The sequence below is a fragment of the Gavia stellata genome, chromosome Z, assembly GCF_030936135.1.
Source record: "Gavia stellata isolate bGavSte3 chromosome Z, bGavSte3.hap2, whole genome shotgun sequence".
Taxonomy (NCBI): domain Eukaryota; kingdom Metazoa; phylum Chordata; class Aves; order Gaviiformes; family Gaviidae; genus Gavia; species Gavia stellata.
The window spans coordinates 1,505,080-1,521,643 of NC_082637.1; the positions used below are offsets into that span (position 1 = coordinate 1,505,080).

The window sequence follows — 16,564 nt, forward strand, 5'->3', positions numbered from 1 at the left end:
GGAACACAAATACTAAAGGCAACATTTTAGTCCTAATTGAAATCAAATAGAAAAGTCCTACAGAGGAATTTCACCCATCTTTTTATAGCGAGGAGGTTTAGCTAATGAAAACTGAATTTGCCCTTTCTGTTCACTTTACTATTTGAACATCTTAAAAAGAAAAAAAAAAATCATGTATATGTAGATGTATGCTTCTCCTTCTATTTACTCTCATGAGCATAGGGGTCGGGTTATTTCATTTGTGTATTTGTACGTGTGCTGGGACAATGGCGTTGGAAGGGTGGAGTGAAGCTTAGGTTGTTGGAGTGCACCGTGAAACACCTTCACACTCTAGAAAGCATTGTATCATACGGTGAGAGGTTGTGAGTGTGCTCCGGTTTTATGTGGAAAGGTTGGGGCAGTGATCGGTGTGCTTTAATAAAACATCCTTAGTGTCTGTCATGTCGTGTGTACCCTCCCCCCCAGTAACACCAGCGTGAGTACGATGTTAGCTGAATGCCTCTTTTCCCATAAAATTGCTCAAAATACTGTGCAGACCAATGGTGGGAGCCAGAAACACTCTCTTGGTGCAAATCCCAACCTCCCGTTCCCACTGCTCCGTGATTAAGCAGTATGTATGTATGAATGGCGAAGAAATCAACATTCCTAATCAAATTTGCTACAAAATTAACAAGATCCACCACTGTGCTCTTTTTTCTTCTATTGTCTCACCTAGTTGCTAGACTGCTGTGACTGTGGCTAACACCAGGTGTATGCTTCCTTTTACATGGCTTTTTCATATGTAGCATCTTTCGAGTGGCACTTCTTTGTTTTAAATTCTTAGTTACTTTTGCTAGTTTGAGTCTTCTCTTTCATTTTTTTCTTTTTTTTCCCCAACGCTTTCTCTGAGCAAAATGCCTGTGTTATCCATGTTGCTGTTTACCAGAGTAAAGCATGAGAATATAGTTTCCTAGCCTGCGATTTTAAGATTTTATATATGTGCTCAAATTTGTTATTGGAGGTGGTAGGAGGTTCAAACAAAATTATATTCCAGAGTCATCTAGTTTATTGTCCTGTGTTATTGCTACAGTCTTGGATGATTTCCTAAGTATTTGTTTGGATTATTCCTGCAAAGAGGAGTTCGGGGGTTTTTTCCAGGTTTGGGTGTTTTCCCAGAAAAAATACTAATTTTCTAATTCTAAACTCTCTTCTTGGGAGCACCTCAAGGGATTCAATGAAACTTTTACCAAAGAAAGTTCAAGGGACTGGGCGTTACAACCAAGCTCAAGTAGCCTTACACGGTGCCTCCAGTTTACGCATCGCAGCCCCTTAAAATAAAGTAGGTGTTGGCCTGAGAGAGTCGCACGTTGCGTCAGAGCTAGTGACCTACCGTGAAAATAGTCGGAAATTACATACATTAGGCAGTAAGTTGTGCTTTAGGTCACCTAATTCTGAACTTTTTTCCTTGTCTGGAGCTGGGAGGTGTGTATTAAGTACCTTTATTCATTTGAGATCCTGAGCACAGAGGCTGTTAAAAGACACCTAACGATCAGGCTGATGCTTCCCTGAAGCGCAGGTGGTGGTGCTGGAGCTGTAATTGCGATCGCCTGCACGCTGGAGTGCTCAGACCTCGACCTTCGTGGTGAACCATGATGGTATCTGCTGTGCTTTTGCTGAACTCGGTCCTGTCTGTATTTGCTGGGCATGTTTGGAGCCCATTTGGCACATGGGGAGCACCGGGAGGTCTGGGCAGAGCGTGAGCGTCTCTCAGCCTCGCTGCTGGAGGGGCTCGGAGCCTCCTGCCCTGCTCGGGGGCTCCCACGGCATCCCTCCTCCTTTTAGATGCCAAGGGAACCTTGGTGCAAGCTGCAGAACTCTGCTGGCTGCTGAAAAGTACTTTCAGGGTTAGGTGGCTGTTTGACCGGAGGCTTTCTGGAACTTGTTCCTCTGCCTAAGTGCAGCTTTTGGCCCCAAAATCAGTGCTCCAGATTTCTCCCCGCATTCTTAAGCATTAGCGGCCCCCCTGAAGTTGCAGTACCTTCCAACACAGCGGTGTAATCAATGTGGATTGCAATTCTTTTTTCCCCAGATCCTTAATAGAGGTAATAGGATTTGAATCCAGCCAACCTCAGTGTACAACACTGAACATCTTGCCTAGATTCAGTTGAATGTGCTTTTCCCAGGTTCTTTGCTTAAAATGCTCCGAATGATTTGGCTCTGTTTAAACACCAGTTTTACTACTTTTAGATAGAACGTCTGAGATGCTGAAAGAAGCTTTACTTATGTTATTTAAATCATACTGTATTAATTGTGTATGAATCGTATTCTGAAAAACTGACCAAATCTGTCTGTGATGATTTGCTTTTTGTAATGTCATGTTGCCTAATGCTTGTGATTAAGTGAGGTTAATTTACGGGAGCCAGATTCTGGAGAAAATTACATACGTGTTCAAGTTTATGTACTCTGGGATAAATCCAAGCTCTGAGAATAAGTCACTGGAGAATTTTGCATTGACTCTGGTGTTATTAGGGTTTCACTGTCCTAATTACCTAAGTGGCAGTACTTACTGGGTACGTAATAAATTTCCAGGATTAGGTTTAGGAGCTTACAAACCTTCTTGCAGTATCTGTCATACTAAATTATTAGTAAACTAGGTTAGATCAGCTAGGTAGTAATTAGTGAGGGTTTTCTATTTTTCTGCTGAGGGAGAAGTGCTGTTGATTTGAGGGCTGGTTGGAGGGGGACAGAAGTTAGCTGGCTTTTGACTGTTGATAGCTCACTAGATCACACTAAGAGAATGCTTGTAAACAAGATGAAAAGAGACAAGGAGCACACGTGCAAGGTGCAGATGCCGATCTGTTCATGAGCACTCCAGCATTGTACCCACCGCATAACCCCCTCACACCCAGAGGCGCATGGAACGGTTGAGAGCTCCATGCACGGCATAACCCATCATGCGGGCGCTGAACCCGCTCCGGTGACACTCCGAATCTGCTCACAGGCCGAAGGAGAAGTTGTGCCTCTCTGAGGGTTTGTAGGCAGTTGCTGCCTTCTGCGTGGTGATAGCGGGGGCAGTGGGAGACGGCCGTGGTACCAACGCAGCAGCAGCGGGAAGGCTTTGGCCAGCTCCGCTCCCACTGACAAAGTATTCTCCAGCAAATTCACAAATGCAGTAAAACTGTATTTTATTATTTGCTCTTTAGAACTGTTAATGTCCGAGGACAATTTTCATCTTGCTAAGCCCTCAATTTCCCAGCTGAAGATCTAGGGTGTTTTTGAAAAAGCATCTTTTTCCCCAGCTGGAGCTTGCATTTTTATAGAGCTTCGCGATACGTGTTCTAGCCTGAGTTCTTTCTTTTTGTCTGTAGCTGAGATAAAGAATTAGTAGTTTAAAACAATAACTACATGTTCCACTATGATCAAGGAATTAGATAATCTGGTATGTTTGCTTAAGGGGTCTGTATCTTGGGGCTTTTATAGGGCAGTATTAAAGCCCTGAGCCTTCTTATTATGCCAATACCCAGAAGATTGCTTTAATGAGAAGTAAAGGGCCTTTTTCCAATTACAAGGGAATAACTGTATTAAGTTCCTGTGTTATGTCAACCTGCTTTGATTTGATTACTGGGAAAGAAATGGATTTATCTGTCAGTGTTACTTAATTAAGCCTTCTCATTGATGTTTTGCAGAGTAATATAGTGTAGTTTGCACATTTAAGTCTAAATACAAAGAAAATTGGTCGAAAGCTAAGACGCGACCCCTGAAGATAAGGCACAAGAGCCATTGCTTGTCATTTTCTGATCAGAATCCAGAACTTTTAACATAGGTGGAAGAACTTGAGCATTATATGGGCTCAGATTAAAGCACGGTAAAGGGCAGGGAATTTTCAGCCAAATTTGAGATGGCTGAACATTTTGGAGTCTAGGCAAATCTTACCGAATTATACTGTGAGGTTAGTCTCCTAACCTCTACCTGATAAATAGCATGTAGAATGGTGTCTGCATACCTTTAATGTCTGTCTGCCCCTAATGCATCCCCAAAAGCTGTCCCTCTCCCTGCCCAGGAGTGTTCTCACCGCTTGGCTGTGCTTCCGCCTGCCTAGGCAGGGCTTTCTCTCCAGGGTTAGTCTTGGGTGTGCCAGGCGCTCGGTCCAGGGTGTTTGCGGAGACAAGGAGTACCCCAGCCCTGCGGTATGTGTTGTTCCTGTGTTATTTTAAGCATCTGATGGTGCCCTCTGATCATTGGCACGCTTGGCTTGAGGGAGAGGTAGAGATAATGCAGCAAAGAGTGCTAGAAAGGACAGCTGGGTGGGAATTCAGCTCACCATGTTTAACTGTAAGCACATAAATAATTCCTTTCATGTCATTGGGACCATCCAGCGGTTGGCCATGAAGTTGGTACTTCTGTGTGCTGCTGGAAAGTACCGGGCACCTTTGGGAGCATGGAGCCCCTTCCCTGCGCCTGAGAAAACTGTTTTTGAAGAACATGACTTGGAAGAAGCACCACGAGCAGGTTAAATCAGGTGTATCAGCCCAGCCTGGGTTGAAGGGGTGATAGTGGACTCTCAGCTGGAGCTGGGTGCTGGAGTCTCCAAGGGAAAAGCTCAGGAACCAAGTGCACCCCTTGCCTGGGCTGGTGTGGGGATGCCCCCTTCCCTCTCTGCTGTCCCTCCTGGGCACGGAGAGCAAGAGAAGGATTACTGCTCAAAACACAGCCCTGAAATATGTTATTTTAGGTGACGCGTTAGAGTGCCCGAGACCACGGCATCTATATTCCTAAAATATAAATGAAAATGTATAGCAGTCTGAAAACCTTCATTGGCGTGTAAAGCTTGCTTCTAGTGCTGGCTGTGAGTCAGCATAAGGGGCCTTGACAACCTGTATTTTTTTAGTTTAGCTGACTTTTACAGAAAACAAGTATGTTAGTAAGTGAAGTTTCTAACAGGGAGCTATGTGAATAACGTGTCCTTGTCAATAAAAGCAGAGCTCCCCGGGTGATGGCCTGTATGGCACTGTGCAGACCCCTTCCCTCTGTTGTTCTGTCCTTTATCCTCTGTTTTTCATGTGCACGAGTGGGCTTGTGGCTCTGTGCAAGAGAGCTGCAGGTGCAGGGTTCATCACCCGTCTGGAGGTGGGCTCAGAGCTGTTGCCCAGTCCCCCAGGTGCTGTTCCTGAGGGCTGAGCTGTTCTGCTCGCTGATGGATTTCGGAAGCTATGCTCGAGGGTGGGATGATGCCCATCAACGTCAATGGATAATATCCACTGATTTTTAGCAGGCAATGGATTGGGGCTCTACAGAGTTAATTGCCTGTTACATAACACAAATGATTTTTAAAAATATGCCTAATTAACCTAATAGAATGGTTGATCTGATCTGTCAGGTAAATGATACACACTTTCTTTCTTTTTCTGGAGCTTAATTAAATATTTACCTAAGAGTGTCTTGTGCTATTAACACATTCATCTGTTACTGAGATAATAGGAATTGTAATTGGGGGAAAGTATTAAACCATACAAATGTGTGGGTTTTTTTTTTTTTTTGAAATCTTGGAAATCAACCAGTTTTGGTCACAGCACCCATATTTTACAGTGCTAATGACCATATCTGTTTCTCAGGCAACTGAAGTTCCCACTGATCCTAGAAGTCTGGATGAACCAATGCACAGGTGGAAAGGGAGCTGCTCGTGTGCGTAGTCTTCAGCGATACTCTGAGAAAGTTTCTCTAGCCAGCAAGACCAAATATGTATTTTTTTCCGATTAGATTAAAGCTACTGTTCGTGCATGGCAAAAGGCAAGCAATGTTATTATTTCATTAGGCTGCTAGTGCGTACACAGCAGTAAGTTGGAAAATAGCACTGAAATGTGCAATAATGCTGTTATAGATCAATGTCAATCACATTTCCTGATATTTAACATACTGTAAGTAAAAAAAGTAATGGATTTAAGCAGTATGGTCCAGTCCATGGATGTACTAAAGGATGTGCTTAACGTTAAGCATGAGTGATCTCATTTACTTGAATTAACATGAGCGAACTATGGATTCAGTGGAAGTATTCACAGGCTTCCAGTCAACCTGCGCACAAGCGCCTCGCTGACTGGCGTTAGGTTTAGCCATGAAGGTTCTAGCCAAGTGGGAGGTCTCAGGAGATCCCAACTCCTTTTGTGTGATGGCAGTGGTTGCGCCAGCGTATCCCAGCATACTTGAGTGTACTGCAGGGGATCTTCTGCCCTCCGCCTCCGCGGTAGCCTGCGGAGTTGAGTTGGGAGTGGACTTCTCCCAGGCCTTGGCACAACCTCAGAAGTAGCGTGGCCAGCCCGGAGGCGCGCGTCGCTGCTTAGGGTACCGAGAGGGACAGCCCCGTGCAGTCCGGGTGTCTTTGGAAGCAGTTACTGTGTGGGTTGTTTTGGGTTTGTAGATTTCTTATTTATTTTTTTTAGGCTCCACACTTGAAAGAATGTCCAGTGTTACAAGGAGGTTTTAATAACAATAAACTGGGTTAATTGACAATACTGGGAAAGACTTGGGGAAAGTGGAATAAAAATAGTTGCATCAGAGAAGAAATATTTGGGAACTGTGAAATGTGGAGAGCATATATTTTGCATATGAATCTGTGGGCTGATTTTTGTCGAGGAAAACGTAGTGTTGCAGTGTAGCTAAGAGCCTTGCATCCAGTGATTTGGAAGCATGCCGCGGTGGCTGGCTGGCAAAGCTCCCCTCGCCTTCCTTGAGCTGTCCCTTTGGTGCACAGGTAAAATGCCCACCAGAAAATGGCAGGCTGAGGCATTTCTGTCTTGCGTTGCAAAGTTAAGAGGAGCTTGTAGGAGTCCTGGTCCTTTGCTCCGTACCCTAAGCAGCAGGTTTCACCATGTCCTAGCACATGTGCAGTGGGACGTGTTATTCCCAGAGATACCCTCTCAAACAGAGGGGAAAAATGGTTAAAAGCACCCTGAAATGGGCTGTCTGGGATTACTGGAGGGTCTCCCAAGGATTGCAATGACTTTTCCGTCAAACGATAGAGGGGAAAAACAGAAATACCCCCTCTGTGCTTAGCTTTAGGAATCTGTTTTTCTCTTCTTGAGATACAAATACATGCTTAAATGCTTTTCTGCAGCAGCAGCCTGGATGAGGTGGTGAGGTACCCCAAACATCCCTTACTCTAACTATGAGGTTTCGTCTGTTTTATCGTGGTTTATATTTGCTTTTTGACAATACCTATTTTTGTGCTGGAGGTTTTGATAGGGCTTTAACTGGTACAGTGCAGTCGCTTTTTAAAGTGTCGAGAAACACAGAGCCACTGAAGTAATTTTTATGTTCAAACCTCAGGTTCCTGAGGGTCCGGTTCATTTCTGCTGTGAATTTAAATGAGTTAATTTAAGCAGTGGGTCAGAAGCCACTACCATCGTAGTAGCCCTGTGCCTGATTCTTAATTAAAGGCAACAGGAGATTAATTTGAAACATTAATTTAAAAGTGCCTATACAAAAGGGAAGAATTATTGCAATAAAGCCTAAAGAACTTTTTTGTCCCTAGATGTAGAAGACAGAACTAGCTCAGGGTCCTGGGGGAATACAGGACATCCTAGTCCATCCAGGGTAAGTATATCTAATCTTTTTCCCCAAACCAGACTTCCTGCATATGTAAATTTACAATCTTAAATATGAGTTTTACACCTGATTGCGTAGAAAAATGGGCATGTAAAGTTGGCTGTAGCCTGTCTTCTCTTTAAAATTGCTTTTTTTTTTAACATTCAAACCTGATCCTGTGATTGAATTTGGTACCTGTTCCACTACTTCTAACAGGTAGTGAGCATATTAATTACCCGTTTTTTCTTGCTAAGCCCTCTCAACGCCCCCCACCACCCGGAGTGCGGGTGGAGCAGAGATGCTGTTGCCAAACGTTTCATTTTCTGCAGTTGGGTTTCAAGGGGTGGCGGGTGTCACCAAACCTGAGGAGGGGGCCAGCACCCCTGCCCTGGGCAGCGCTCAGCCCTGTGCGGGGGCTTGCCGGCCACTCCACAGCCCCCCCAGTGCCTGAGCTCTGGGCAGTGAAGCTGGAGAGGGGCTGCCAGCCATGTCCCACTGTGCCAGGGCTGCCCACCGGAGCGGCCGTGCCCCTGCCCGTCCTGCAGTGCACCTCAGCCGCTCCGTGCTGCTGGCGAGGGGGTTTCGAACCCTTCTCCTTGGGCAGGGGGGCTGGTAGCTGGCCGTTTCGGCATGACCCCCTTCCTGCTGGCACCACCTGAGCTCTGGGTCGGGTAGCCCGGCTGCCAGCCCCCTGCCCAGCTCTGCTCTGGACACTGCTGAGGATGGGGCACAGACATCTCCTGTGCTGCCCACGTAAGACTGGGGTGCCCCTCCAGGGAGTGCAGACACCAAGCTGCTATCTGGCACGGTGATACTCGGCGTTTGCTGAGATTTGCAAGACAGCTGGGCTCGGTCACTTCAATTGTGGCTGTGGACAGTTACCCAGATTCTTTAGGCACCTCCGGACTGGGATGCTGGTTACTTCGGTAGGGAAGAAGTGCTATTTCCAGCAGAGCGGCTGTGCGGTTCGCCCCGAGCCGCTGCTGCTCCCGAGCAGCATGGTGTGGGCAGCCCTGCTGATGGTCCTCGCGAGCCACCCTGGCAGCCCCGCTCCCCAGCTGGAGCATCGTGGCTTTGCCCGTCCTCGGGGCTGGGCACGGCTTGCGCTGCAGAACCAAGATGACTATTTCTGTTTACTTCCTGCAAATGCATGAAGTAAGCTTACGCTGGGCAAAAAGCAGCTTCGCTCTTACTTATGCCCTTATTTAAACGGTTTGTTTAAATTACTTTTTAATTGTTTTCTAATTAACGTGAAGGATCAGGGCTCATGAGCAGCTCTGCCGGGTGCTCCGTGCCCTCCAGTGCCTGTCTGACGAGGAGGAATGCGGTTGCCCTGTTCATCTTCGGTCCGTCCTTTCCCCTCGGGGCAGGTCCTGCCCTCTGCGAACGTTATGCCAGCTGCAGCTGAGGTTTTAACTGGACGTCTGCAGCGCTGCACTGCACTGCGGGCAGCCGAGGCGGGTCCCCCGTTTACAGCGTGGCGGGGGGACCCCAGCCCTGCCGCCGAGGGAGGGAAGCCCGACACCCTTTCTTATTCCATCCTGCTTAGCATCCATTACGTCATTACTGCTCGCATCTGTCAGTTTTATTTTTATCCCTTTTTTTTCCTTGACACTTGTATTGCTTCCTAGGGAAAAATGTTTTGAAAAGTAAATTCTAAATTTGCACACACAATTATTTATGCATGCAAAAACTTGAATGTGAGTGTACAATTAAGTTTTGAGATAGAAAGAAAAGAGCACGAGCCTGGGAAGAATTCTGGAGTTTCAATCAAGACTGTGCATTAACTTACAGTGTAATTCTGCAAAGAGCCTGACCTCTCTCTCTCTCTTTCCTTCTTTGTAAAACGATGATGGTATTTCCACGTTGGGAGAATTAGTTTCTCGTGAGTTCTTCTGAACTGAAGAAACAAAACGTTACACAACTGCTGCGCTTGGCCAATACTTGTAGTTAAATTTAAGATTTTGCTAATCGAGTGACTGAAAGCAGAAGGTTACCTCAAGACTGTTTCAAAAATTAGGGCCCTGATCCTGCAAAGGTTTTTACACCTCCTTGACTCTGTGGGTAGCGTCTGGTGCTGTTGAACCCCATAGAAGTACCGAGGGGTGACAAGGCAGCGTGGCGTGCAGGGCGGGAGGGGGCCGCTGCCGCTCGCCAGCCACACGCAGAATTGGGCGCACAAAGGATGAGCGCTATGCGGGGCTGTTTTTTCGGTGAGACCTAACTTTCCACACCCACTGTGAAAAAAATCTGCATTTTTTTTTTTTTATAGGCCAGTGCAGGTATGTAGCAGTGAGGTGATTAAGATGGCAAATTTCTACATAAAAATAGCTTTAAAAAGCAAAATGTTAAAAGAAGTATTTCTTTGCTGTTCTTGCATACGTTATGGGCAAGAAGACTTTTATCCTAAGAGGAGGGCTTTATGCTGAATTGCACAGCTTGAAATTCCAGGAACCTCATCTCAGTCACCCATTCAGGATTATCTACACAGCAAACCGAAATCAATTACTAATGAAATAAAAATTTGAAACAGCTTTAAAAATGTTCTGAAACACATCACTTCCAACAGAATCAATAGGGGAACACAATAAAGGGAGCGATATTTCTTAGAGCTGGCTTAAAACTTAGAAGGGAGATACGGACCTGTAGGTTTTGAAAAATGCCGTTTAAACTTGTAAAACTGTGTTTTTTCCCGATTTGTTAACAGAACTATGGAGATGGGACTCACTATGATCATATGGCGAGCAGAGACCTTGGGTCGCATGACAATCTCTCTCCTCCCTTTGTCAATTCCAGAATACAAAGTAAGAAATCGAATTTCCTAATTTGACTGCGTTGTTGAAAGGGGAATAAGTGAACCAGAAATAAAATTCTGAGGGCTCAGATCCCTCATCGTCATTTTTGGGGTTGATTGTACTCGGCGTAAGGGTGGGAACGTGGACTTTTTTTTTAAGCTATTATGCAATTTCAAAAATGTACACTGATGATGTTTGAACAAACTCTGTTTTCTTGCTGCAAGAGGGGTATGGCTTTTGGTGCAGTAACTGCAATATTTGCTGAAAGAGGTAAATGGTCATTTCCTAAGGCTCAGCCTTTCCTTTTCAAAGAAGTGGCCAGTTGGCAGAGAAAATAAGGATATGCTCTGCACAGGACTTTTAAAGTAGAAGAGGATTTCTGAAAATATAATGAATATATGTTCACAAAAGGGAACAGATAAATAACTGGTGAGGGACACTGAAGCCATTGTTTGTTTTGGAGCGTGATGGATCGCTGCCTGCTGGGACCTGTGAGCCGCAAACTCCTGGATTTCAGGCGAGGGTAGCTGCAGCCTGTTCTGCTTTAGAGGAGTGAGACTTTGCCCAGGGCGTTTGGCAAGGACCCTCCTTCCACCCCACACCCCATGATAGAAAGTTTTGACACCCCTGAATAATCATTTAGCTTAGCAGCAAACACCATAGCAGTACGAAGAGAGGTTATAATTATTTGTAAGTGAATGATAGCTACTTTCTTTAATTACGGTTGATAAATGAGTTTGGTTAAAGTAAATATATGATGTAAAAATATTAGTAATGCTTATGCTTGGCCAAGATCACACCCTTCTTCTACAGTTGTCAATGAACTAACCAAATGCTTTGCTTTAAAGGATTGAATGTGAGCCAAAAAAAACATGGAGCTGTAACTGCGATATATCATTCTTCAGCTCTAATATATGTCCCTAAAATATGCCTTGTCTTTTAATATTGGGAAATATTTGTGAGTTGTTTAACATATGGGACAATGTTGGAGCTTGTAGTCATTTGTACGTATTCACGTACAAAACATGGTTACAACAGTTTTAAAGGGTCTAATATCAGCCAAAAAAAGCATGGAAATTTCAACACTCCCTTCTTAACTCACGCCATGGGGCTTAGGTAGTGCGCAGAGACGCTTCGCAAATAGCCACACACTTTTGTGAAACCCACTGGGCTGCCTGGCGCTTTCAAGTTTAACCTTTAATTTCAGTCTTTAGAACTTAAAAGTCTCTCTTTCTTCTGCCTGCCCTTGGGTTACAGAAAAACTTCATTCCTGTCTCTGTTTTTGCCAATCTTAGTGAAAAGACTGGTTTGACTTGGTTTAAGAAATAGTTGTTTTCTAAAAATGCATTCGGAGGCACCCAGTCAAAGAAATAAGCCATGTAATGCTCTGATTAGGAACTCTGATTAGGAAACACTGATGTTTCTGAAGGTCCTGCTCGTCGCCGTCAGAGGGGTTTGCGTGGCCACCGCTCGCCCAGCTGGGGCTCTGCAGACCTGAACTGGAGGTGTCTGCTCCAGCCGTGGCTGTGAGCCGGGCAGCGTGGCCGCGTCCTCACAGTGCTGGTCCTCAAGTGCCTTGAAGATCTTTGGATTTTATGAAATTTGGTAATTTCAGCTGGAAATAAGAGCAGCGATGTTCCTACGCATGCGGAGTAATGCGTGTGCAAGCGTACGGCAAGTGACTAACGGCTTTTGACAAGTGTGCTACTGCGTGATAACGCGTGTGTGCTGCCGGCGTCGTCACCTGCCTCCCCCAACCCACAGCATTTTGCAACCGCGCTTTAGCAGAATTCTCTGGTAATTAGGGTGGACTCTTCTTAATTTGTCCTGTTGGGGCAGCCCTTTACTCCCCAGTTTTGCTCTGCTCCGGGGCGGGGGGCGTTAGTGCTGGAGGAGGAGGGATGCTGCTGGGACGCGTGCACATCTCCCTCCCGCCCAAACACCTCCGAGGGCTTTGTCCGGGAGCTCTGTTTCTGTGCCGTGTGGGAATGGAAGCCCTTAACCGGCATCGGGACAGGCACTGCGGTTGCTAACGCTGCTGCTGTGGAGGACCGCATGTGCGAAGTGTGGCCCTAACAAAGAGCGCTGTCAGTCTGTGCTGGTCACGTCTGCTTTTGGGATTTTAGGAGAAATCTAAATGCTGTGGTGATGAGCAACGCACGGTGGTGTTCACTCGGATGGGGGCTGTCCAGCCTGCCGACTCCCGGCTCCTGTTACTCCAAATGTATTTTCTCATTTCCCTTTTCCTGGCAGGTCTTTCAACTCTCCCCAGGAAAAGTCCCCATAAACTCTGGTGTTAGGCAGCTGGCATCTGCGGAGCCACACTGTAGTTTTCCTTCCGTGGTCCTCTTTCTCTTGGTAACTGATAAAGAGCGTGACAATCGTCCAACTTGAACTGGTTTTATACTGGTTTATGCCGTTGACTTGAATGGAGTTGCTCCTGATTTGAGGTGGTTTTCCAGGCAAGAAAGACTTTGTTGTTCCTGGGGATAGGTATTACTGACCCTGTACCTGTGAACTGCAAATGCTTGCAGACAGGGTGTGCTTAAATGAGGTCTTATGTTGCATCTTTTTTTCACATTTTTTTAAAATGCATTTTTACGTGGCCAGTGTCTAGCAGGGAGCCTGTGCGTTGGGCTTTGGGGCAAGCCCTGCAGGGAGGAGCAGAGAGGTCGCAGAGCTGCGTGCGTTACTCACTCCTCGAACTACTGCTCCCGCATGTTCAAACACAGCTTGCTCTGTGTCTCTGGAGTCCCACTACCCTGCTAGGTATTTTGTGTTTTCCTGAGTATCTGAAGAGTAGTTGTTTGGCCCAGCAGTGAAATGTGCATGGGCAGATAGCTGCAACGGGTCTGGCACGTCGGGTGTTGCTTCTCATTGCCTCTCCTGTTTCCAGGTGTGATCTTTGGGAATGTTTCTTACCCAGCTGCTTATCTTGCTAGTATGTTAAATCTTACACCAGTGCAACTTGCTTCTAACCCCCTGTAGCTTAATGGAGCGTTTCACTGCAAGGATTAGATTGAGGTTTCAGGCGCTGCTGAAGAAAGCTGCTGGCTTATGTGGTGACCTTTGAATCTCATCTGGGTTAGTGGTTGATATTTTGATTTGGTTACTGTGGTCATATTGTGACAGCTGCTGGTTCATTATAATTCAGCGCCTCTCCTCGGTTTGCCTACCAGGAATATTTAGGTTTGTGTTGCTTCAAAGTGCTCTAACCACCCTGAATTTAACGTGGCGTGCCGCACGAGGTGAAGCGTTGGGAACGCTTTTGGTCACCAGCCACCGTCCGATCCACAGGCAGTCGCAGCGGAGGGTATGGTAGGGAGAGGCTTGGTGAGGGAGAAAACTTTCCCTGAGGTTTACAAGGCTCATTTAACCCTGTGTGTTTAGATATCCTAAAAATGAGACTAGAAAAGATCAAAAGCATTTTTCTTATTTTGGTGGACAGGCAGTTTGTGTACTCCTCCTCTCTGCCTGTAGGAGTTCTGGTGTTCACAGTAGTGATTTTACAATCTTATTGAAAAAGTTCCTACCCTATTAACTAGAAGATGGGTATTTAATTTCTGATATGGCTTTGAGATTCTCTGGAAGGATATAAGGCCACCGAATGTATATCTCGTAATGTTTATAGGAGTTGGTCAGTGATCTGGTGTGCGAAAACAGCATCTTTGCTTGTGTTTTTCTTTCTACCGCTAAACACAAAATGAAGAGCAGATACGATGGCTTACCCTTACTTCCCTCCCAGCTGTCTGCTTCAGATCGATGCTGCACTGCTTCAGGTTGTCCTTTTAGGTGATCGCTTGTCTGACGTGCTTTGGGGCGGGCTGGCACGTGCGTTTGGCAGAGGCTGGCACTTCTAGTGCAAAATAAGTATTTTCCCCTCTGGTTTCTTCCCTTTTAAAAATCCCCAAGTCATAATTTTCCTCTTAGCATTGTTATTTTGGAGAAGGTGACGTCTTCTCACGGTTGGAGTGACCGAGCGGTGCCGGTGCCAGCGCAGGACCGGGGGACCCGGAGTGACCGAGCGGTGCCGGGAGGCAGGGCTTGTGCCCAGGGTTCCTGGGGCTCGTGCCCAGCGCGCTCTTGGCAAGTTGTTTTAACGTCTTTGTGCTCGAATGTGCATTCCTATTTATCTGTCTGAAGAACGCGTGCTGTATATTTTGCAGGGACATTGTGAGATGTGATGAATTACTGTCTGGAAAACATCCTGAGTTCCTTGGATGCTCCGTATACATGCCAATTTTTACTATTACTTTTAATGCTATGATAGCACTTGTCTCCGTACGAATATTGCTGCGGCATTTGCTTTTAATCCGTACAGCTTTGATTCTGTTACTGTTGTTATAAGTAGAACTGGAATTTTTGCAGATTAGTTAAGTTTACCCAAGGCAGCATTGTGAGGCCTTGCTTTCAATTGCTAAACTATAAACATTTGGGATGAAATTTTCCATGCTGTGTATCTGACTCAGCCTGATTATTATTTTTTTAACCTTCTGCAGAAATGATTTCAACATTTCCTAAAATGAGATTACATTTCATCCTGGCAGATTTTTGATTTTCTCAGTTAGTGTCTGGCACGTCATGAGCATTAATTCTTTTTCACACCACCTCTGTTATGTCAGGTGGCTTTGGTTCCCGTTTTGCAGCTGGAGAAGGGAAGGTACGTGAGGAACCATGAGGGAAATGTCAAAAACTGTCCAGTAATTTTCAGCTGTAAATTTGAAATGGAAAAGGGTTTGATGGTCTCTCAGTTCTTGGGTTCAGTGACACCCAGAGATGCCACCAGCCAGGGAAATCGTGGTTGCGGTGCTTCACGTGGGTCATCCGCATTGTGGGAACATGCGCTCAGCAGCCACTTACTTACCTTACTGGTGCCTGCTTCTTTCGTACTGTTTCCTAAAGCCTTTTCAGAGCAATGCAGTTTATTAGTATTAGTAAGAGGGTGTTTATTGAAGGAGCCTGGCAACTTACGGTGGATAGAAAACAAAGACGTGACTATTATATTTGGAAAACATAAATTCTGTGCAATGTACACAAAGAAACACGTGACAATTTTTTTAAAAAGCAGTCAAAGGGAAATTTTCAGGAATCACAAGCAGAACTATGTTTTCCAGAAAAATCTGTGACTGTCTGGTTAGCGATAGCATTAACTAGGGTGAGTTTTAACAACAGAAAGTCTGAATGTAACAACTAAAAAGGTCAAGAAAGGCCTTCAGAAACCAAAGAACTGGAAACCCCAGACTCCAGTTTTCATTTAGAGTATTTTACATTGGTGCAGCTGACACAACCCAGCACCAGCACCTGCGTCCGAATGGACGGTGGGCCACGGAGGAGCGCTTCCAAAGGCAGGGAGCGTTAACTCCTTGAGTGCTCTCCCAGCTGCTGAGTGCCCAGGTATTCCCCAGCCAGCTGGAAAATGTTGGGAGTGATCTGACCATACTTGTTTCCACCTGGAAATGAGGTAGTTTGGGGTGGGTGTAGTAGGGGTCCAGCTGGGATGATACCACTGGGGAGGGTTGGTTCCTGGTCGAGTACGACGGCTGCCACGTCCCCGAAGGAAACGGAAGTGTGCTGCGGCTGGACTACGAGACCACCTTTGCCTTGGTCCTGGGGTTGTGGATGGAAAATGTGCTGGCAACGGGCAGGGCCACGAGCAGCATTGCTGTTTCTATCGATGCCAGCTATGACCTGGAGAAGAGAAGTCCCACCGCCCAGGCCCGCTTCCCACGGCTGCGGTGCTCTCCAGCTTGCCGGGCGGGGTGGGAAGGGGGACCTTTGGGGATGTTTAGAGAAAGGTCTGAAAACCTGAATTCAGCTGCCAAGTTTGAGCTATTTGGCTTGTTTGGTGTGTCATGCCTCTGAATCTGCATCTGGGTTTTTTTGGTTCTACGTTTTTATTCACCTCTAAACTCCCTTAACTCCCCTTACAGCCACTCTGGTGAATGCTGCGTGGATATACGTGCCCACCAACCTAACTTCTGTTCTTCCCATCCCCGTGTGAGTACAGAAAGGAAGATCCGAGACAGGGTTTTCAACCTAAATCCGGGAAAAGTAATCTGTTGAGTTTTTTTGCCAAATCTAGAATTGTTTCACCAACTAAAATACCACATTTTCAATGTCTCCAAACTTTAAAAACGGCACTAATCTGGGAAATAAGTGTGCCCCCTCGCACATTCCGAGAGCAGGGCACTGTAAATGCAACTCCGAGAACT

General features: G+C 45.9%; 1 protein-coding gene across 6 annotated transcripts in view; it reads left to right on the forward strand.

The window, feature by feature from the left end:
- Positions 1-16,564, forward strand: part of TCF4 (transcription factor 4) — a 241,335-nt gene that overhangs the window by 67,625 nt on the left and 157,146 nt on the right. For all 6 annotated transcript variants that reach the window (XM_059833713.1, XM_059833716.1, XM_059833711.1 and 3 more), the window contains 2 exons: positions 7,505-7,566; positions 10,265-10,361. In XM_059833713.1, coding sequence (XP_059689696.1) covers positions 7,505-7,566; positions 10,265-10,361 — 159 coding nt within the window. The remainder of the gene's footprint in view (positions 1-7,504; positions 7,567-10,264; positions 10,362-16,564) is intronic.